Source organism: Sinocyclocheilus grahami, unplaced genomic scaffold (genome assembly GCF_001515645.1).
Source record: "Sinocyclocheilus grahami isolate Dianchi unplaced genomic scaffold, SAMN03320097.WGS_v1.1 scaffold408.1, whole genome shotgun sequence".
Taxonomy (NCBI): Eukaryota; Metazoa; Chordata; class Actinopteri; order Cypriniformes; family Cyprinidae; genus Sinocyclocheilus; species Sinocyclocheilus grahami.
The window spans coordinates 426,021-450,430 of record NW_015505587.1 but is presented as its reverse complement, the minus strand read 5'-3'; the positions used below and the strand labels follow the sequence as shown (position 1 = coordinate 450,430).

General features: G+C 35.9%; 1 protein-coding gene across 1 annotated transcript; it reads right to left on the bottom strand.

The window, feature by feature from the left end:
- Positions 1–294: 294 nt before the first annotated feature.
- Positions 295–16,787, bottom strand: LOC107550795 (dual 3',5'-cyclic-AMP and -GMP phosphodiesterase 11A-like). The gene is made up of 20 exons (XM_016232172.1): positions 16,764–16,787; positions 15,917–16,075; positions 14,465–14,554; positions 14,110–14,250; positions 12,256–12,320; positions 12,001–12,121; positions 10,728–10,803; positions 10,580–10,647; positions 10,349–10,441; positions 10,124–10,174; positions 8,340–8,486; positions 8,056–8,163; positions 6,208–6,317; positions 3,911–4,001; positions 1,641–1,741; positions 1,248–1,325; positions 1,104–1,167; positions 840–914; positions 666–749; positions 295–584 (listed from the first exon to the last, which is right to left on the bottom strand). The coding sequence occupies exons 1-20, from the start codon at positions 16,785–16,787 to the stop codon at positions 315–317; spliced, it is 2,016 nt and encodes a 671-aa protein (XP_016087658.1). The 3' UTR covers positions 295–314.
- Between the last annotated feature and the right edge of the window lie 7,623 nt (positions 16,788–24,410).

The window sequence follows — 24,410 nt, the reverse complement described above, 5'->3', positions numbered from 1 at the left end:
CAAAATAATGGAGTATATTTTCTAGACAAGTTGTGTCCAAAAGTATATTTAAAAATTATATGCAGTATTTAAATAATTTTAAAATAAGAACAATCAAACTAAAACATAAAAAAAAAAAAAAAGATAAAATATTTAATCTGTTTTGTTAAAGTTATTTGACCTTTAACCAACATCAGATAATTGGGAATATGCAAATCTGTTGTTAAATTATTAAAATATTAACTTAAAATCTCAGAGTATAAGAGGTTCGGCAGACAAAATAGTTTGGGAACCCCTGACTCAGTGGGCCGTCCTTTAATGTCACATCACGCTTCTTATTTGTAATTGGCTACTGTGGCTTGATTTGGCTCCACACAGTGGGTGGAGTCTTCACTCTGATTGGTTGCCTCACTCTGACTTGATTCTGGCTCATGGGTGGAGTCTGAACTCTGAGACGATTCTGTCTCTCCTGCCTCCAGACTGGAGATACACTCAGAGGCTCTCCGTGTTTGCTGATAGGACAGACAAAGCTCCTCCCACTTCTTTCGGTTGGCATCAATTCCATCTACCATCGGCTGAAGCTTCCTATTCAACTTCACAAGAGCCTATAAAATACATTACCATCACTGTATAAAAGTTAATTAGCTTGAGTCAATTCATTTGCTTTATCTACTTAACTCTTTTACCTCATATAATGGCTTACAAATTCCATCAATCCATTCCAACTGAAGCACAGGGAGCTCATCTTTACGATTGCGATCAAAAATAGCCTGAATAAGCAAAATTCATTGATTTTGGCTTGGATTGAGATGATTGTCATTTCAGCAAATTTAACTTAAAACATGTGAGAGAATACATACAGCTGGTGTCAATTTCAGCTCTGATCTCTCCCTGTCACCTTGTTCAAAGAATTCACTGGTCACCAATTCAGCCACCTGGAATTAGAAACATAGAGATATGACATTATTTTAAAGTCCACTATGATATGTTCCCATATGCTGCAGTGGTTTCAGAGAATATACAGTACTATAATTTTCTTACCCTATATTATATTTATATTTTCTATAGAATATACTGTTTTTCACAATTTGGTATGTGCATTTATTTTGCAGTGTCTGTCTAACCTGTTTTGAGATTTCCCATGGTCGGGTCACTGCACCCAAGTCACACGCAGTCATCAGCATAGACCTAGTATGTTTAAATATTTAGAACATTTACAACAGCTCTTGGCATTTCTGTTATATATTTTAAAAGTTGTAGACACTCACCTGAACATGTCTCTATGTTCTTCATTACTCCAACTGAACTGCCCCGACAGAACACACTCAAAGAACTGGGTTCTTCTTCTTTTATATCCAATGGATAATGAAGATGATGAAGAAAAAAGATTCAAAAATAAATTTTAGATTTTATCATTTAAGTAAATTTTATTTAATGTTCCTTAAGGCATCTTTCAGGTCTTCACCAGGCTTTCAGGATCTGAACAAAAGCCACAAAAGTGGCTTAATATCACCTCTTCTGCCTCTATTCAAAGGGCGCCTCTCTGTGGCCTAAACGTAAATTACATGCATCTGGCAGAATATTTAAAGCTGGGTTAAAGCTGAGGGCTACCCCTTATTATGACTATTGAAACATGTATGCTATTTGATACTATTACTTACTTGAAATACAACGTGAGATCTGTGGACAGAATGGCCTGTTTCAGTAGCTGCATCATGTTGCTGTACTCTTTGGAGGACAGATTAGCAAAAATGTTATGACCCTGTTAAAAAAAAAATTAGAAAAAGGTGACAAATATTACAGATTAAAGTTGTTATTTCCAATAGTAAGGGGAGACTGAGGCAAGAGGTCTAAATTGGAAAACTGGGTCACTCGCTTAATCTAGTGCAAATGCATGACTAACATTTCATATTCCCTTTTATTTAAGAGAAAAACGATTTGGTTTGTCCTTTATAATCAGTGCACCTTTTATGTCCACATTTGTCTTTGATCATTTACAATGGCACAGCTTACCGCTAATGTGAGTCAACTTATCTTTGTAAAATCTCAGCGGGGAAGAAGTCATATTTCCGTGGCCCTGTGCTTTCAGTTAACTTTAGTTGATAACAGACACGTTTAAACATAATTAGATCTATTAATTTTAGCATTATCTAATTTTACTCTTTCCTAGAGGACAGCTTAAACCTGTAAAGCCTGACATTCTGTATGGAATAATAGTCCAAAATATATATTTTTCTTTTTTTGAGCATCATATTTGATACATCAGGCTTTTATGGGTAATTTAGTATGATACGGGAGAATATGGAGTAAAAAAACACCTTAGTTTTATTCAGAGGCCCAAATTGAGCAAAATATGCAATTTGGTGCAGTTGCTGATATTTATATGGCCAAAAAGGTTGTTTTAAATTATGACAGCTTGTTATGTAAATAAATGAGATCTTTATGACAGTATAGCAGTCTACTTACATAAAATGCGTACAAATATAGTGTCCATATCTATACAAATATCAGTAATGTGTCTTAGTAAGATTAGATTTAAATGCTTAGTTTTATTATCAAAGTTTTGTAGTTTTTATTGTGGGGGAAATATTTAGGGAAATGCAATACAATGATGACAAAGCGATGTACAAATAAATGCTCCTCAAAAGCCTGATGTGTCATATTTTATTTTATAATCAATAATCAGTATGTTGCTTTAGTCCAGTAAGTGCTCATATTGATATATTACTAGCAATATAAAATGTATTCTTATGTTTACTTTATAAAAATCTGTCAAAATGTCACAGCAAAATATATGTTTTCCACAACCTGTGGATTTTTTATAATTATACTAAAAGGCCTTTTACATGCTAACAAATATATAAACTGTCAATCAAATGACAAAAGGCACTTAAAAGCTCATGTTCTCATTTAGAGGCCTTTGAAATTTGTGTATCAAATACAGTATGAGACAGTAGGCATTATAGGGTTAAGTAAAATGTGGCACAGCTTACCCCACTCTCTTAAGGTCTACAGTAAGTGAAGTTTGGGGAAAGCACACCCCTCATTCCAAGTTATATTACTCCTACAAAGCCCTGTCTTTTCTGCTGATATAAAGCCAATCATGAAACCAGTAATCACTTCATACCCCTGAGTATCATTCATAAAGTGTGTGTCTCCAAAGTTCTCTATGTTCAGTCTCTGGGATAGAAAGCTATTTCTTTCTCGCCTTGCTTCAGTGCAGCTGACCCAAGAGGGGAATCTCCTTAGCACAGTTAATTGGTGTTGGTTAAAAAAGCTCAATGGACGTCTACAGGAAATCGATATAGAGCTTGGTCATGATTAAACAGCTCAGAGCTAAATCAGCCACTTAATCAAATGCTGACATCCACTTGCATTCTTTCCATCCACTGAGACATGCAAATGTGGACAGGGGTAAAATGGGTAATTTCTGCAAATCAATTATGTGAGAGGGACTCATTATTACTCCATTGCTTGACAATGTTCATTGTGCTCTGCAGATCCTTCTTTACACATACAGGGGAGTTCAAAATTGTGTGAATAACAATTTCAGTGAAAAGTCAAATTTAAAAACTAACATGAATTTGTACATATCATTTCTTTCAGTTGCTTTACTGATAGCAGCATTTGAGCTGCATGAGCTACACAACTTTGTGTACAATAATCCTGTTATGCACATATTCAAAAATGATCTTGTTCTTGAATAGTGTGGAATTTGAAAAATGTATTCTTCATTTTATATAATAATGTCTATGTTTTTATTTTTAGAAAGCCCAAAACTTTGATTGTTCACATTTATCACATTTATTATTTTTTTATGTATCAAAATTGAAATATCAGACTTTTACTTCTGTACTGCTAAGTGCTCAGTGCTGTGCCCCTCTTCTGAGACCTGACCTGACAGACATGCTAGTTCATGCTATTTGCTCACCTCACTCTGCAGGATCATGACAGCATGGTTGAAATGATGATGCTCTAGTGTAGCAGATGTTCCGTACAGCAGCGCTAGTGCTGACCCAGACCTTTGGGACCACAACAGAGATCAGATAGAGAACAATAAGCACATTATATGTTGCTCTAGAAACACACAGGTCCCACTATATAGACTGCACTACAAAAAAGTGCAGTCTTGTTTTCCATAAAACCTTAAAGCTAAACAGATATGCTTAAGAGACTTTCCAAAAAATAATAAGTCTTTAACATTGATAATAATAAGAATTGTTTCTTAAGTACCAAATCATCATATTAAAATGATTTCTGAAGGATTGTGTGACACTGAAGACTGGAGTAATGATGCCGAAAATTCAGCTTTGCATCACAGGTATAAAGTACATTTTAAAATATATTAAAATAGAAAACAGTTATTTTGAATTGCAATAATATTTGAAAATATTACTATTGTTGCTGTATTTATATTTGAATAAATGCAGCCGTGGTGCATTAAGCATAAAAGGTGTTTTTTTAAAAACATAAAAAAATCTTACCAACCCCAAGCTTGGTAAATTATTTATTGTTTTTAGAATATTTTGATATTTTGACTGACAAAAAAAAACACATCTGATTTAAGACATAAGAATACAATGCTAAATGCAAATAACAAAATGCAACTAGTCATGTAAACATGCATAATTAAGATAGCAAAAAAAAGGACTTTAGCCTTTAAAAAGGAGGAGAAAACACCTCCCGTATCTTTTGTTGTTGTCGTTAAAGGCTGTGCAGCCAATCAAACTCCACAGTATTACCACAAATTGGTCAGTCAGTAGAAGTTAGTCATATTAGACCAGGGTTCGGCAACCTTTTGGGCATGAAGTGCCATTTTTTATTTTTCTGGTTAACCTCTGTGCCAATAAACCCCCCACCCCCCATGTTCTGCTAAAAATCTGAATTTGATTATCATACAAATAGTGCAGAATCTTAAATATTTCTGATGCATATTTTCATAAATAGTTTTTGAAACTTTTCAAAATTTGTTTATTTTAATGTTTAAATTAGACTTTGAATAACAGATTTACAGTGTGACCTTACTGAAAGCCACTTTATGTATGTGTGTGTATGAATGTTGCTGTTCACACAACACCGTCATTGTGATTTGTGTGTGTAACAGAGGTCAGCTGGTAAATGCTGTGCAGGTAAACCTCACTTCCCTGATCTCAAGCTAGCGACAGACGTCATAGTCTGTGGTCTTTAGCGTTCTCGTTAGTGTGCCTGCCTCCCATGCTGGCGACCTGGGTTCAAATCCCACTAGGAACAAGAATGAGGTGGGGCGGTTAGGACTGGAAGAGTTACATTGGTGCCGTGACCCGGATGGGAGTGAGGTTTAGGGGGGTGAGTGTAACGGAAGTGCTGTGCGGTTAAACCTCACTGAAACCTCTGATTTCAAGAGGCGCACTAGCGACTGACGCTAGAGGCTGTGTTCTCGTTAGCCTCCGACGCAGGCGGTCCTGGTTCGAATCCCACTGGGAACAAGAACGAGGCGGGGCAGTTAGGACTAGAGGAGTTACACTGGTGCTGTGACCCAGATGGAAGTGAGGTTTAGGTGAGTGTAACAGAGGTCAGCTGGAAAGTGCTGTGCTGTGTGTGGTCTTTAGCATTCTTGTTAGTGCACGCCTCCCATGCTAGTGTCCTGGGTTCGAGTCCCACTCAGAACAAGAATGAGGCGGGGCGGTTAGGACCGGAGGAGTTAAATATAGAATGTTAAGAACTTTGTATACTGACCTAATAAATTTTGTAGCGGTAATTTACTAGCGGTGACTGAAGGTAAACAGACATGACCTATGCGAACGCACGGCGGAGCATTGATCTGAAGCACCTCGTATACACAGCAGTTGCGCCTGGTTTGCCGGAGGCATGCACATCTGTAGACTTGGGCAGGTTAGTTTGCACACTTTAATAGTATTTATAGCTCCTAACAGGCTGTGCGACTACGAGGAATGATTACCTCAAAATGTACGTCAGTATGCAGTTTTCCCTATTGCTCAAGTGCCAGTGATTATCCCTCTGTGTGCCAACGTTGGCACACATGCCATAGGTTGCCGACCCCTGTATTAGACAGATGCCAACATTAACAGGTTAGATGATATGCGTTATTCATGAACACCATGAATAACTTTACTTTTAGATTACAATTTTGGTACTGTGTTGGGTCATCATTTGATGTGCAATGTAAAATCTTGGCTAAACATGTTAAGAGCCACTGACCTAATTTACATTGACTGACTTTTCACTCACTTTGCCTGAAAGGCGTTATTTGTGCCACGATGGTCCAGGTCATGGCAGAAACACCCAACCATAAGAGCGAGAGTCTCTGTGTCTGTCAGCACCTCCTGGAACCCAGCAGTCTGGACCACAACAGAGAAACCTACTACTACATATCCTCCAATTCAGTGATTAAATTATGGCTTGAAAGATCATTGTTGATTTAAACTATGTGCTTTTAGAGCCATTACCTGAGAATATCATTACAGGCATAGTTCACCCAAAAATGAAAGTCCTGTCATCATTTACTGTCAATAACATTATTTGGAATAAGTTCCAAACTTTCTTTTCTCTGTTGAACTCCAAAGGTGTTTATCTCTTCCATATGATAAAGTGGATGTGGACAGGGGCTGTGAAGCTCCAAAAAGGCAAAAAGCACCTTAAAACCATTATAAAGGTAATCTATATGACTTGTTTGCAATATAGTCAAACAATAGCTTTGTGTGAGGAACAGCCAATTCAAGCCATTATTCACAAAAAATACTACATTCCCTTGTGAAAAAGAAATGCCCTTTAGCATACTTGATATTTACTTTTAAGTTTTATTTAATTTAAATTTGTAATGGAAATAATATACTTGAAAAAATACACTGTCAGGATTATAGCCTGTTTTGTTTTGTTTTATTTCATATGCCTTTGTTGCCTGTCTGTTTCTTTGGTTCCCATTTCTATGGTTTCTGATTAGCCTGCACCTGTTTCTGTTCTCCCTGATTACACTCCCTGTATATTTAAGCCCTGCGTTTCCTTAGTTCTTCTGTTCTCGTCTGTGAAAAGATGTTGTGTGATCTGTTTTCTGAATGAGTTTGTATTGATCTTTTGGATAATTTATCTTTTTGCACTACTTACTGCAACCCTATGTGACACATACTAACACATACAGATGCTAACTGAATGTAATGTTTTGGGCACATTCATTCACTGAAATGTGGTTATTGCCAATGTACTGACAAGCATTTATGGTAAACTACAATGTTCTTGTATAAAGTAATTTCTGTTGAAACTTGTTTCCAATGTATTTAAATATATTGGTAGCACTTCATTTTACAATCCTGTTCCGCATGTACATACCATGTACTTGTAGTAAGTAAAATAACTGAGTAATAACTAGGTACTAACACTAAACTTTCCCCAAAACCTAACCCATAGTTACCTTATATTATCCAGTACTTTCTTAGGTAAGTACACTGTAAGTACAGGTAAATGCACATACTGTATAATAAAGTGGAACCAATATATTTGTAATTAAACATTTGTAATAATGAAGTTGCAATTGAATACATTTAAAATATATTAACTCTGTAATATCAAATAACATATTACAGTTAAAATTATAAAGTACTTTAGTGCTTTAGTGTGTTAGCCAAAACTCAACACATTGGAATAAGTGTACTTCTTTAAAGCACAACAAAGGATTACTAATTAGTAAAACATAATGATTTAAAATGTACTTTAAAGTAAAACTTTTAATTTTACAATATTACAGTGCACATAAAAGTGTATTTAAGTGTGTTAAGGAGCAGTCATGAAAGTATACTCTATTTAAGCACACTTAAGTAAAGTTTAAAAAATATATACTTTATACTTATACGATTTGAAGTACACTATTTAAAGTGTACAGTTTTCACAAGGGTTGGCAATAACGGTCACCATTCACTGTGTGCAAAAGATCAGCTTATGTTCTACTATTTTTATGCTGCACAGAAGAAGAAAGTCATACAGGTTTTGACCAAACATTAGAGTGATTAAATGATGACTTTTCATTCATAAATGAACTAGCAAACCTCATATTTCAGGCCACATCGATCATCATCTGTGACTTACGGTGATCATAACAAACATGCACTGCGAGACGTTGAAGGCATGCCTCCAGTTGTGATAGGCCACGGTGCGGTAGTTCTTCCTCACGGTAAGCAGCCAGCGGCACAGCACCTGAGCAGGAAAAAAAAACGCACACTATAGTATTCACACCATAGCTCCAGACCCCCTCAACTGTGTTCCAATCCATCATCCATAACCCAGCACTCCCTGCTGCACACAGCATACATATGTAAGCAGAATTTCACTCTTCCAGTCAGTTGGCTTTTCACCCATGGTGATTGCCTCACCTCATAATCAATTTTGAATTTCTGCACGACACCAAGCTCCAAAAACATCCGCAGGGAGGCAGTGATCATGGCGTCATTGTCCAGAGAAAAGTCATTAAAGTGGAACTCATCGATCCCGAGCTCACTGCTTAGGGGAATCTTAGCAGCCTGAGAGAGGAGAGGGGACAATCTCAGCAACTCCAATAGCAAGGCAATTAAACACCAGAGCAGAGCCTGATCCACTGAGGGCTCAGACAGATAGAGTATATTACACTCTGCCATTTCAATTATTAATACTTCAACTCTCTCAAGTCTGAGACCCACCATCTATAAATTTCTAGGAAACTTTGGGGGCTAAGATGTTTTTTACACATCCATCTCTCTAATGTATGAGTTTAATTTGAAGTTTTCATCACGTCTCTCTGGAGAAAAGGTTTAAACATTCTATATGCTACTGATCTGTGAATCTTATACCAGCCTTTTAAGGGTGTGTTGTATCACATTTTGCAACACTACAGAATCTAGCTCTATACAATATGTTGTTGATATTCAATTCATATGTGCTTTAGTACATTACATTACATTACATCATATTACCAAAGCATTTCTAATATTTATAAAAAAAGTCTAGAACTGATATTGAATAAAAATAGTAAAATTGTAAATTACAAATGATAAAATGAGTAAGTAGTTTTAGTTTTAGTTTTACTCTTGCTATATTTATAGTTATAGCTTTATTGTTAGGCAATATTTTTTTAAGTTTTAAATTAAGATACATGTTAAAAAATAAAGAAATAAGAAAAAAAAGCAATCAATAAAATAATTTTTGTTGTTCCTTGGACGCATTTTTTTTTAATTAAGAAATTTACTTGAAATACACTACAATCTAAGTCTCGTATGCTCACCAAAGCTGCATTAAAAAAAAAAAAAATCTGTAAAATAGCATACAAATAATACAGTAAAATGAGTAATATTGTGAAATATTCTGCCTGTTGGTTCCCCAAGACGGGCTGCCAACTAAGCCTGGTGCTGAGAACCGAATCTCTGATGCTGCCTGCTTTGAGTCCCTTCACTCTGCTTGCATGCTCTGCTGTTCTCTGCTCTGGGTTTCTCCCCATCTTTCCGCCCCAATTTGACCAACGACTGAGACTGTGGCCCAGACTGTCTACCCCTCAGGGCATTGACCTTTCCCTGCTGGTTGGAGCTGTCCCAAGATTGTCAACCCCTGTGCTGTGAACTTGTGTGTCTTCAATAAATCTTGTTTCACTCACTCTGCATTTGGGTCCCTTCCTGTTGACCCTGACAATATTATTACTATTTTCTATTTTAACATATTTTAAAATGTAATTTCTTCCTGTGATGGCAAAGTTGAATTTTCAGCAGCCATTCCTTCAATCTTCAGTGTCTCATGATCCTTCAAAAAATTATTCTAATATGCAGATTTGTTGCTCAAGAAATATTTCTTACTACTATGTTGAAACAGTTGTGTGGCTTTATGTTTTTGTGGAAACTGTGATACATTTTTTCAAGATTCTTTGATTAATAGAAAGTTCAAAAGAACAGTATTTGAAATAGAAATCTTTATAACATTATAAATGTCTGTCATTTTATGACCGTGTCTGTAATTTTTCGGTATTACTGAATAATATGAATTTTCGAAAGGTATAGAAAATATATAACTGGTCAAAAATGTTAGCGTATGTAAAACATTGTTTTACATATAAATAATGAATTTAAAACACTAGTATATTTTCAGTGCTGATGCATCTAGTTTGTATGGACTTAATTTCCATATTTTATCTTACCTTCAGTCGATCAACCTCTGCCTTGGAGCATGTAGCATGATAGGACAGCATCTGGAAAAGACAGAAACAACAATACACTATGCACATTATGTAACCATACCACGCATGCACAATAAATTCTTTCTACTGGTCTGACAGATTTATATGCAGGCAAACAATGTAGCTGTTATGTTAATAAGCAGTTTAAAACATAAAAAGAATATACCAATGAGAGATATTACTCACATCTAGAGCCACAGACTGCTTGGCCCAAGTCTTTTTCACCTGGTTATACATCATTGTGTTGTTAATGCCCAGACCACAGAAAATAACAAATGCCTGTGAGGATCAACGGAAATGAAAATTACTCATGCGTATGATTTATGAAAGCATCAGTAGTGTAAGTAAGTATGTACGGTATGTAAAATATTGATTGGTCATTTTATTCCAACATCAAATGTTTGAATAAAGTCACACCTCAAATAATCTTTGATCTGCATCATTAAATGTCTTCCTGTCCAAGCGATTCAGAATCTGGGCCACACCTAATGAAAGTAGGATGTTATTTTAGTTGTTTTTGTGGGTTTGTATATAAGCAATTAAGCATTTGTGTGGGGAAACTCACCAATAATCTGATGTGTCCGATTCCAGATGGGGACACATAAAACTGATCTGATATGGAAACCAGAAGCCTGGTCCGCCTGAGTAAGAAACACAATGCTCAGATGATGCGTGTGTGTGTGTGTGTGTGTGTGTGTATGAATACACTTGGGTTCATATACGTGCTTAAAGGTGATTACACCCTTGTGAAAAAGAAGTGCACTTAATTGAATTGAATGTGTACTTGCAGTGTACTTTAAATCTTAAAAGTGTAAAGCCATTGGAGTTTAGTGAAAGAAAGTACACTTCTATGATTTCTTTACACACGTAAAAAGTGTAGTTTGTAATAATGTCAAATTAAAAGCTCTACTTTAAAATACATTTTAAATAATTGTTTTAATAATCTTTTGTCATTCTTTAAAGAAGGACAGTTCTTTTGATGTGTTGACTAACAAACTAAAGATAAAAGATGGCATAAAAGTTTCAATAAAAATAACATTTTGTACATTTTAGTTTACCATAAATTTTTTGCCAGTACATTCAGCAGAACACTAGCAATATTTCAAAAATAATTGAAGTAGTTCAAAGTAATTAAAAGTAATTATGTTTTACTGTTATTAAGTCCTTCTGAAGTGGGTCAAAACAGCACTTTTTAGTTCAACTAATTTTATGTAATATTAATTTAAATGATAATTTAATTTAATTGTAAATAAACAGTGTCTAAAAACATTACAGTCAGTCTACACTTAAGTATATTATTTTAAAGTATATTTTTCCAGGGCCCTGACTTAAACCCAATTGAGCATCTCTGGAGAGACCTAAAAATTGCTGTTCACCAACGTTTACCATCCAACCTGACCGAACTGGAGAGGATCTGCAAGGAGGGATGGCAGAGGATCCCCAAATCCAGGTGTGAAAAACTTGTTGCATCTTTCCCAAAAAGACTCATGGCTGTATTAGATCAAAAGGGTGCTTCTACTAAATACTGAGCAAAGGGTCTGAATACTTAGGACCATGTGATATTTCAGTTTTTCTTTTTTAATAAATCTGCAAAAATGTCTTTCCGTACCCACTGTATATGTATATTATACATAGTATATTATATTAAGTAATCTTTTAAGTATGCTCAAGTCTACTTCTTTTTCACCAGGGCACACTAGATTACTGCTGCTAGAATGTGAGAGATGTGCAGTTGAGGTTGGAACTGCTCTTTCGATCAGACCAAGCGATCAAAACGAACGTGAAACCTTAGTGGGTGGTTTCTTAGTCTGCTTTCTTAGTGGGTGTGTTCTGCTCACCTCAGCATCAAAGCGGGGATCCTGACAGACGTCACTGATGTTAACAGGCAGCCCGGTTGATGCTACCAACTCAGCAATGCTGTTATTGATCAGCCAGTCCGAGCAAGACACCTTCTCCATGCTGACTTTGTCAAATGCACCCACATACACACAAACACATACTGAGCCTGGTATACATTATTGGACATCCCTCTTACATTACACATGCTAAAAAAATACACATTTAGCAGTTTGTAAAAGGCCTGTTATTCTCACCTGATGTCATGATCAACGCTGCACAGTGGAGACATGAGCTCAAACGTCTGGGAGAACTTGACTACCTATGAACACAGCAAAAGAACAACTAGATCTTTATATATCTGAAGCAAATGTGGGTAGTGTTTGCTGTAAAACATTTGCTGCTACAATGCTTGGGTCTTTTTCAGGACATTGCTTAGGTGTTCTGAGCATTTTTATTGCGTTGCATTTCAGTTGCTAGGGTTTTCTGGGTGGTTGCGATATGATTGCTTACTGGTTTCAAGATATATTGTGATATTCTGGTATCTATATGGCTTGGGTCCATCTTTTAAATATAAGTCTGAGGTGTATTTACAATCAGTTTTATTGTTCATCAGTCATCATAAATCTGATTGCTTATAAATGCATGAGTTTAGGGAGAAGTGTGGTTGATACATTATTTGAAAACACACATATAATGACTATTTTAAACTAATTATGGATTTTACCAGATAATATAAAATATTCGTTAGACTGATTATCCAACAAGCAATAGGATGAACTGATATTGTAATGAACTCAAATTTAGCAATTTCTGACTATTTACGGTGATTTTCTTTCTAAATCAAAGCGAACAGTTAATGTTATGTCGCATTCAACATGCAGACACAGAGCATCATCTGTATAACACTATTTTCCTTGCTTCTTATCAGGTGTGCAACAACTTCTTCTGTGATAACACTGGACTATCAAGTGCTGAAGCACGGTGCCCTCTACTGGATGAATGGTATATATATAGTCAGTGACAACAAAGAAAAGAAAGCACAGAAAAAGCAAAGAAAAAGCACAGACTGCTGTTTCTTTATAAAGTCTAGCTATATAGAGCACTACAATGCTGACGTATTTTGTAGGCCAACCCAGAAGTTAACATCACCCAGGTTCCTTTGACAAAAATCCAATAGGATTTTTCCACTGGCTTTTGGATTGTTGTAGAAAATGCTTTGTTCATCATGATAATCTTCACAAATGAAGTTTCAGTCTTTATTTTAAATTCTGAATGGTTTGATTTATAATACTTTGCAGGAGCACGATTTTAAATACAATGAGGCTGTAAAAGTGGACTAATGAGTAGATGGGACCTTAATGACCCAACAACCTCTTTATTCCCATTTCGCTACTTGTTAGCAACCACCTTTTTTAAAAAGCTTTTTAAAAAATCACAAGGTGGTATACTGATGATAGAATAATTCATCAAAATATCATAAACCTTTGTAAACTAAACCAAAAACCCATTCAAAAATCTATTGACTTCAGGATAATTGATCTAATTTATGTGTTTATATGTCATCCCTGCAGTACTCTATTGTCATTATATTACAGATTCAAACATAGTTTTTTTTATTTGCTTTTGTTTACAGAAAGTTATTTAGCTTTATTTTATATAAAAGTTATAATAACAAATATAATAAATAATTTAATGAATTATACAAATGGACTATAAATGGAATAGTTACATAAAATTGTGCTTTTCTCGTCTTTTTTTTTTTTTGTGTGTGACATAATTCCACTTTAAGCCCCGTGGAACTCCTAAGGTATCATTCCTGTCCATAGCACAAACGCAATGAGTTGCGTGCCACATTTCAATACTTAAGTGAACGTATTACTCTAAAAACTCTAAGAATCAGCAACAGTGATGCTCTCTTTACCAAACACCAGAGAAGTGTGAGAACATTGGACATAAAGACAATTGAGAAAGCCAATGAGAGGATGCCCAGCTGAATTAGTTAAGAATGGTGGAAGGTGGAATGGATAAAGATAAGAAAACACAGAAGAATAAGGATGGGCCAAATTCATGCCAGAAAAAAGAAAAGGAAGACTAAAAATCGATCTCACAGGAGAATGGATGTCTTCTAGCAGAAGCACCGAGCAGCGCTCACACTGAAGCAATGTCAGTGCACGCTGCATGATCTTTCTCACGATCTTCTCCAGGTCCGTCTGCTCCTCAAACAGATCATTCACCACCTCCAGCAGGGCCTTGAAGAACAGCAACAGCTCGAAATGTATACAGATAACACAGGCCTTCAAGCGGATTATTAAATATTTTAAACCTTGAGACTTGAAGATTGTAAACAAGCTTACAAAATCAAGCAACACACTGTCTGAGACGTCTAGAAGTCTAGAGGCAGATTTTGAATCAGTCTGAAAAACTGTGTTTTATTCAGCAACCTTTCTGCAGGTCTTGACTCACCCTGCTCCTCTCATACTCCTTCCGGGATTCGGAGAAGAGTTTGGCATTGGAGATCGATATTCCGCAGAATGGTAGATACATTTGCAGCACCTGTAGAGAGAAGTGTGATGCTTTCAAAGCTTCTTTCTGATGGATGCATGACGGTGAGATATTGAGAGGGGAAAAAAACTACAGCAGAAGAACTGGAGGCATAACATCAGTTCATCAGTTTATTTCTAGGGCATTTATAACAGCACAGCCTGTGTATCTGCTTTCAGCACTGCTTGGCATAAATAATTCTAAAGAGAAATTCTGTGCTATTAATTACTATCTATAGAGAGCTGTTTTGAAGCAGCGATGAAAGTGAAGGGATGAGATGTGCGGGTACAGACTGCTTCGTGCCCAGAGACTGCAGGACTGGATCTGCTGTACTGAAACTTAAAAGCTGATTCTGAGGTATGGCATTCACATGTGCTGTTTTAGCCAATGACAATGATGACCTCTGTTCTGTGAACAAGTTTGAGAAATTACTGGTAGGAAAGCAACACAGCAGGTGAATTTCAAATGGTGGTTTTGCGCCCTTGAAGGACACTTCAGGAAGGGTCACCATTTATAGGGGTGTTCCAAATGAAAGTAAACAACCGAATCCCTTCATGAAGGGCCTTTTCATAAAGGGCATATGTGAAGGTCACTTCAAAAAATAATTGTATCATTTATGGTCACGTGACCCGAGTCCTTGGATTACTTTTAAAGCTAGATAATTAGAGAATTCGAGTTAACATATAAACAGAATAATTCTAGTTGTTTTGTTTTATTGCAATATTTTACACACGTTTTGGTCATGCATTTCATCTGAAGTTTAAATATGTTTCATAGGTACGAAATGTGTTTAATAGTAGATACGTTAGGTAAATACAACTACCTGCAGGGTCTTTTATATTTGTATAACGTAGAAAGCAAAGATGGAACACACGTATATGTATAGTCTTGTTAGTAGAAATTAATTTATTTAGGTTGATTCATCAATATCAAGACTTAAAACCAGTTAACTTAGATGTTACTGTTTTTAGGTTACCATCTTTTTCAGTGTAAGAACAGCTAATGGTCGCAGAATTGCATTGCACTGTGCAATGTGCAAAATGACCACAGGGCTCCAATTGGTTATGCTCCTGTTTCTAAGGTTATGAATAAAGAATAAATCTTCAAATATGAATAACTAATTTTCTAAATCTATAACTACTTGTACTCCAGCATAGCAGGATATTCGCCAAGGTGCTAATTCATCGATCTCTTTTGATTTAGCAAAGCAATTACATTTGCACTCTACAGTTTCATTACCAGTTAAAGTTTGGGCAATATAATAATAGGCATCTAGAGAATGTACCAGGCTATAAATCCAGTAGCTGGAGCAGATACTTTAGAATATAATATCAGCATGAAGCCAAGAGAAAAGGAGAACAAAGCTTACTGTACCTTCTCATCATCCTCGGTGAATGGAGTTCCGCTGGGGTTCTTGTTGATGGCCTGTACTACACCGATGACTTCACCGTCACTGTTGCGGATGGTCATGCACAGAATGGACTGAGTCTTATAGCCCGTCAGCTTGTCAATTTCATCACTGAACCGATGGTCCTACACAATACACAGGAGGCACAACAATGTGGCTCGATGCAATAATCAATCACTGTATTACAATAGAAAATAATTGATGATGATCAGAAAATCTGTTGATAATTGGGATGTGTTTTGATTTATTATTGATTTCTTGTTATTTTTAAAGACAACTTAAAAATTGAAAATGTTTCCTTTTTTTTGCACATCACTCCCAGCTCCACTTATGTGCTTTACCTCTTTCAAATCTATAAGATAATTTGAAAAATAGTGCAGTAACACTTTATTTTACAGTGTTCTTGTTACATGTTACCTGTACTATAGTAATAACAGTAAATTTAGCATAAATACATGCAATTAACCCTAAACCAAATCTAATTTCAACCCTATATTAAGTACATGTTGTTATTTAATATTAACCAGTACGTAATTACACTGTAACAAGGACACCTTAAAAAGTGTATCCAAAAATGCTAATTTTTCCAACTTCACTTTGACTTTATAGCAATGGGTAAGAGGAAAAACAACATGAAAATGTATTTTTAGTTGTTGTATTTCATATTAATGTTAAGTGACTTATTTGGGTTTGGGGACAAACATTCATTGCCACCAACGTTTAAGTAAAAAGCATAAAATTCCAACTAACTGCAATGGGATAGAGGCAAATTCATTGCACTGCATTAATGGCTCTCCTCTGACCACAGTGTACTAGGGAAGGCTTGCCTGTGGCCATGATATAATGATGTGTACGCACGACTGGTAGCGTGTATTTGAAGATGGGGAAACAGTCAACGCCGTAATCGAGATATCTTCACATGAGGGATGTGAGGTTCTTGAAACTTTTGACATAATCAAAATAATCAGACAGCGATTCCAAGCCTTGGCTGCAGCAACTGTAGAAATCACAAATCTTTGAAGGCACTCTTCACATCACGTCTGTTCTATCCTCCACATTAAAGTTTCATATTTTTGCTATAGCTGTAAACATGAGAACACAATAAAAACCACACTGACATACAGGCATGAGTAAACTGTATATTGAAGGTAGACTGTATATTGTATATTGAAGGTATAACTGTATATTGAAGGTAAATTCATAACTATTTTACTTCTTAAATGTATCTAAAAAGTCTATAATAGACAATTTTTAATGGCAGGTTCCATAGTGACAACTTACCCCAATATAGTGTGACAACATGCTCCCCTACTGGCAGGTCCACTGAATTGTTTCTCGCATGTGCAATTACGGTGGTCATGTTCAATAGCTTTTATGTACCCAAGACCTACTATATGTGCCTACATTATTCTCAAAAATAAACCTGAGAAATATTCACAGTAAAAAATTTAAAATTGTGACTACTGGCCCGGGGCTCCCCAATAATTTGTTTATCATGTACAGCGTTTTAAAAAGGATTTCAAACGTCTGTTATTGTGAAATGTAAAAGTAAATGTAAGTCAAAGATGCAATCTGTCAATTTTTGTCCTGCGCAACGCAAATTTTAATTTGGAGCCTCTAACAGCGTTAGATAAACTTCAGTTAAACTTCAGACTGTTTAAAAAACAAAATACACCTCGGTTTTGAAGAGCTACTTTTGATATGTAAATTTATAATAAAGTCACAAAAAATTAGTGTTTTTGTCGAATATTTTATTTTATTTTTTTACACTCCCTCGAAACTGAACGCTCAACTTACTGTCTGGCGAAAGCGATGTTATTTAGTGTGTATTTGGCAGGATTTATAGCAAATGAGTGTGCAGCTTAGATACAATACAATACAATATCATATTTAGAGCATATTTCTTCTATAAAGTGACAAAGAAATCAGTATATGTACCTGCAAGACAATTTTGTCAGCTTAAACTGGTTTTTGGAACATAGTAGCTGATTTGTTACTAGTTCAAGATGGTCTACCAGCCCCAACCAGCTTGATCAGTCTTAAAAAAAAGTGTCCCACTTTATAACTGCAGTATATTTGTAATTGACCATTCAATCAGATTTTAAAACCATAATAAAAGTTTAATTTGATTTTTGACTCCTGAATGAAAAGCTATGATGATGTCAGACAAATACAAATATTTTCAGGATGACAAAGATCCTTTTTGCATATGTACTGTATATAAGAATATGAGGTTTATGTAATTTCTCATCTGTTCACCTTTGCATGTCTTCTCTTTCTATACTATTCATTTCAATCACTGACTGACACACACACAGACCTTCACTTCCCCTGAATAAGGCATTATGTGCTTGTTCAGCTTCTTTCATTACAACTGAACTCTTTCTGACTTTGTTGTTTTTACACTGTTAAAAACTATTTTTTTTTTTACAAAGAATTCAGCTGTGAACTGGTTCTGCTTTGAGATAATATATATCCTCAGCTTTAACTCTAGAAATTTCTGGGATCTGTCCAGAGAGCATTTATGTGATTTAATTAACATAAATGTTTCATCCATGGATGTGTAACGCAGACAGGTCTTCAATAAACAATTTTATCAGATTCTGGGATTGTGGTGTAATGCAACACATTAGGCAGGAGATGTTTGCTTATGCTCCATCAAAGAGCCTCCATGGTGTTCCTCTGAGCTTGATAGATTAATCGCTTAAGCACATTTAAATAGTTTTCTGTGTGCGTTTTAGCCTATACCTGTTAATGTTCATTAGTAAGATGAGGCACTGCTGCAGCCTTGACTTTTAAAACAGCCTCTAATGGCCTGCAGCAGTATATTCTGACACAGGCTAATGAAACCTGTTCTCTATAGTTGAGTATTAACAAGCAACCAAGGGAGTGGGATGACCACACTACATTCATAATACAACAGTAGGAGATGTAATACTCCTCTGAAGAGGAGGGCGGTAATTGGTCACTGAACTTAAATTTGGTATGTGTGCTAAATCCCAGCTTTTCTTGAAACCTTTGACAAGATCCCAAGAGGATCCCAATTAAAGGTGTAATACTGAATATATTGCTCAACACAGTCTTATAAATAAGGCCGGTCAGAGGAAGTGCTTGGCAAGCAGTTTGCGGTGCATCTGGACAGGGTCTGATATATTGATCGGTGCATTCACGTTTTGATTGAACACCACAGGGCAAATATTTATGCAAAGATAGTGAGTGGGAGTTCTTCATTGGGAGTGTACATTTTCGAAAACAACAGGATAGATTAAATGTATGTTTTATGTAATGTACAATATGGGATATAATGAAATGATGTTCATAAAAAGACTGAATTGTGGAAGTGAAGCGTTTCAGGACCATGGACAGCTCTCCTGCTGTTTAAAATGGTGAGCAGTGACGATGAGTTAGTCAATAGGTGGGAATACATTTAGAAACATAAAGGATACATTAAGTCTTTAAAAATAATTTTCTAGCATTAAAGCTAACTGGATGAACAGTGGAGCTTCTACTCATTATGATGTCAAAATGCAATATATGACTATTGTGCACTGCTCTGCATTCTTTTTAATCACACACAAACACAAAATGAATTAAGCTGACTGTTTTTTAAGAGTAAGGATCATTTTCTCTCTTATTTCTGCTGATATTACACTCAATGGAAAATTAAGGAGAGAGCAAGGCCATGTTTTTTATACTATCAGAATATTTGAGTGTCTTGAGTACAAGCAAATGTAAAATAACTTTAGTAAGCAGAGCTGCATCCATTCCTTCAGTTTAAGTCTCTGTAAAGAAACTTTATGTTTGATTATGCTTAAAATAATGACATAAAAACGAAAAATAGTATTTCTAGATTCTTAAAGGAATAGTTCACCCGAAAATGAAAATTTGCTGAAAATCTACCCACCAAGCCATCCAATATGTAGATGAGTTTGTTTCTTCATCAAAACAGATTTGGAGAAATTCAGCATTACGTCACTTGCTCTCCAATGGTTCCTCTGCAGTGAATGGGTGCCGTCAGAATGAGAGTTTAAACAGCTGAGTTAGGGTTAGGTTATCTTGTGAAGTGAAAACCTGCATGTTTGTAATAAACAAATCCATCAAGACATTTTTAACTTCAAACTTGCTTCCTGCTAAACTACAAGTCCTTTATCCATAATATCACTTTCTCAAGTGAAAAGGTCATGTCATCTGAATCAGGAGAGAATAATGAACAGACCAAGCACCATTTACATGCAAAACTAGTCCAAAAAGTTCTAAAATGGATTATGGACTCATGTTTTGGCCAGAAGCAAGGGTTTACAGTTAAAATGTGTTAATGATAGATTTATTACAAATACACAGCTTTTTGCTTCACGAGACATTAAATGATGGGCTGGAGTTGTGTGGATTACTTGTGGATTTTTGTGAAGTTTTTATCAGCTGTTTGGACTCTCATTCTGACTTATTGAGTGATGTAATGCTAAATTTCTCCAATTTGTTCCCAATGAAGAAACAAATTAATTTACATCTTGGATGGACTGAGGTTTTTTATTTTCTTAGCAAATTTTCATTTTTCATTCAACCCAACACAACTCTCTTGACTCTACTTTAACTATAGAACACTTTCAACACCACAAGTGGAACCAAAGTGCTGTACAGAGAAAGATAAAAGGGAAAATAGAAACAAAAACATAAAATCAATGCAAACATATGACATACACAGCTTATAAAGCATTTCCAAATGCTAAAGAAAACAAAAAAGTTTTAAGCACACTCTGTTTACACCCAATGTAGGAAAAGATTTTACAGACAGAGGAAGGTCATTCCAGAGCCTAGGAGCTGCAACAGAGAATGTCAGATCACCTTTACATTTTAAACGAGATCGCGGAACCATAAGGAGCAATTGATCATTTGAGAGAGATCTACTAGATTAACATAAACTGATTAAATCAGTAACATACTCTGGTGCTAGGCCATGTAGAGCCTTAAAAACATACAACAACACTTTCTGAATTTTGTATCGTATGGGTAACCAATGCAGATTGTTTAACACAGGAGTAATATGCTCTCTCTTCTTAGTACCCGTTAAAAGTTCTGAACAAGCTGCAAATGAGAGAGAAAGAGGCTTGACTCACCCAGATACAACACATTACAGTAATCCAAACGGGATGACACAAGAGCATGAACAACCTACTCCATATCTTCAAAAGAGAGGATAGACTTAAATTTAGCTATTGATCTAAGATGGAAAAAAATATTCTTAACAACAGCGTTAATTTGCTGATCAAATTTAAGCTCAGATTCAAAAATGACACCAAGGTTTCTCACGCTAGACAGTTTTTCCCCCCAAGAAACAACCCCAGGCAATCATAAACACCCTCTACACACCCCTTATTACCAAATAAAATCTCTGTCTTATTCTCATTCAATTGGAAAAAGTTTTTCACCAACCAGCACTTAACCTCAGTCAAACATTCATGCAGGGACTGAATGGCACATTTCTGCCCATGTTTCAGTGGTAAATAAATTTGAGAATCATCCACATACAAATGATAGTGAATCCAAAATTTCTCAAAAATAGAACCTAGAGGAAGCATTTAAAGGGAAAATAAAATTGGTACTAGAATAGAACCCTGATTAACCCCCCACACAAGAGGGTGTGTATCTTAGATTAAAAAAAAAGGCAATTTCGAAATGGGGTGAAAACTACTCATGTTAAAGGGTCTAGGCCAGTTTTTAAACGAACTGGACTTATGATACATAGAGAGCTGTATAAAGAACATGTTCATCTTTATAAGGATGTTCTTTCTGCTGCCAAACATGAGTTTTATTCGCATTTAATTGAGCCTGGAGATTGTAATACTAAAGCTTTGTTCTCCACTGTAAATCATATACTGAAACCTCCTGACAGCCTTCCTGTACACCTGCACTGCACTGCTCACTGTGATGAATTTATGTATTTTTTCAGTAACAAAATAACTGCTATCCACCAACAGTTGGCCTCTCCGGCTAACCCATACTGTAATTCATTATACAGTGTTTCAACCGATTCCCCTCTTATTCTTTTCTCTTCTTTTACCCTGCCAGCTGAATTAGAAATTTCTAATCTTATTTATAAAGCTAATTCTTCCACATGTTGATCCCATACCAACTCACCTGGTAAAAGCCTGTCTTCCTTCTCTTTCTCCTCTTATAACTCTTATTGTTCATACTTCCCTTAGCTCTGGCACTGTTCCATCATCTTTTAAAATAGCTGCTATAACCCCAATTCTTAAAAAACCTGGTGCAGACCCTAACAATTTAGATAACTTCCGTCCCATTTCAAATCTTCCTTTTATTTAGAGAATTCTTGAAAAAGCAGTTGCAGCACAGGTCCAAGCTCACCTTAGTAATAACAACTTAAATTAGTGTTTTCAGTCAGGATTTCGTCCCAAGCATAGTACTGAACCCGCCTTGGTGAGAGAAACAAATGATCTGTTAATGGCTGCTGATGGTGGGTCCTTATCTATTCTTGTTTTGCTTGATTTGAGTGCAGCTTTTGATATTTCACACAATATTTTATTAAACCGTTTATCTGCTATTGTTATCTCTGGTATTCCTCTCGCCTGGTTTACTCCATACCTTTCCAATTGCACACAGTTCGTACAATTAAAAAGTCTCTGATAGCTGTGGCATCCCACAAGGTTCTGTCCTAGGTCCTCTGTTGTTCCTAATCTCTCTTCTCCCACTTGGTAATATATTTTCTAAATTTGGTATTAAATTTCACTGTTACGCTGATGATACACAACTTTATGTATCTACTAAGCCTGATTCAATTCTTCCACCTACCTGCCTTATTAACTGTCTTCACTAAATAAAAACCTGGTTCACCGCCAATTTTCTTAAACTTAATGGCAACAAGACTAAAGTACTCCTTGTAGGCACTAACTCTATTCTCTCTAGGTCCTGTAGTCTTTCTTTATCCATTGATGGTTCCTCCATTTCTCCTTCTTGCCAGGTTAAGAACTTGGAGGTCATCTTTGACAACACTCTTTTATTTGAAGCTCACATTAATAGTATAACCCTTGTTACTTTTATCTCTGTAATGTTGCTCGCCTTCGTTCATCTCTCACCCCACACAGTACTGCCATTCTAGTTCACTCATTTGTCACCTCTCGCATCGACTACTGTAATTCTCATTTATTTGGTTTACCACACAAGCTTCTCCATAAACTCCAGTTGATTCAGAACTCAGCTGCTCGTATCATAACCCGGACTCCATCTATACAACACATTACTCCATCTCTTAAACAGCTTCATTGGCTTCCCATCAAATTTCGCACTGAATTTAAAATTCTTCTTCTCACGTATAAAACTCTCCATAACCTCACTCCAACTTACCTCTCAGATCTTATTCAGCCCTACACCCCTTCTTGAACCATTCGTTCTTCCTCACTGGGTCTTCTCCATACACCCACGGCTCGTTTAACCACCATGGGTCATAGAGCCTTTAGCTGTGCTGCTCCTCGCCTTTGGAATTCTCTCCCAGCTAACATCCGCAACTTAGATTCGTTATCCCAATTCAAAGCTAAACTCAAAACTCACTTATTCAGAATAGCTTATCCTACATGATTACTGCACTCAAATCTTTAATTATGTTTTTTTTTAAACTGCTATTTTTCTTTTTTATGGTTCATTGATATTGATATTTTTTGTTATTTATTGCTGTTTTATTTATTGCTCCTGATGTACGGTGACCTTCAGTGATTTGAAAGGTGCCTTAAATAAAATATATTATTATTATTATTATTCAAGAATTATGACAGATTCTGGAGATAATGCCAGAAAAACAACTTGATGTAGCTAATTTAACAGCTCTTTGATACGCGCTCAAACGGTTCTTCAAAATCTCATAAGAAACCTGTAATTTATCTTTAAGCCATTTACGTTCAGCCCTTCTACACTCCTGCCTAAGAGTATGGGCAGTACTGTTCAACCAGGGCTGCAATTTGACCTTTTTTTCCTGAATTTGAAAGAAGCCACAAGATCTAAAATATCTGAACAAGGGTTAAACTGGTTGACCAACTCTTCTAAACCTATTATACAGGGTATTAAAGGGGAGACCTTATAACTCGTATTGTTCATACTTCTCTTAGCTCTGGCACTGTTCCATCATCTTTTAAAATAGCTGCTATAACCCCAATTCTTAAAAAACCTGGTGCAGACCCTAACAATTTAGATAACTTCCGTCCCATTTCAAATCTTCCTTTTATTTAGAGAATTCTTGAAAAAGCAGTTGCAGCACAGGTCCAAGCTCACCTTAGTAATAACAACTTAAATTAGTGTTTTCAGTCAGGATTTCGTCCGTACTGAACTACTGAACCCGCCTTGGTGAGAGAAACAAATGATCTGTTAATGGCTGCTGATGGTGGGTCCTTATCTATTGCTTGATTTGTTGATTTGAGTTCAGCTTTTGATACCATTTCACACAATATTTTGTTA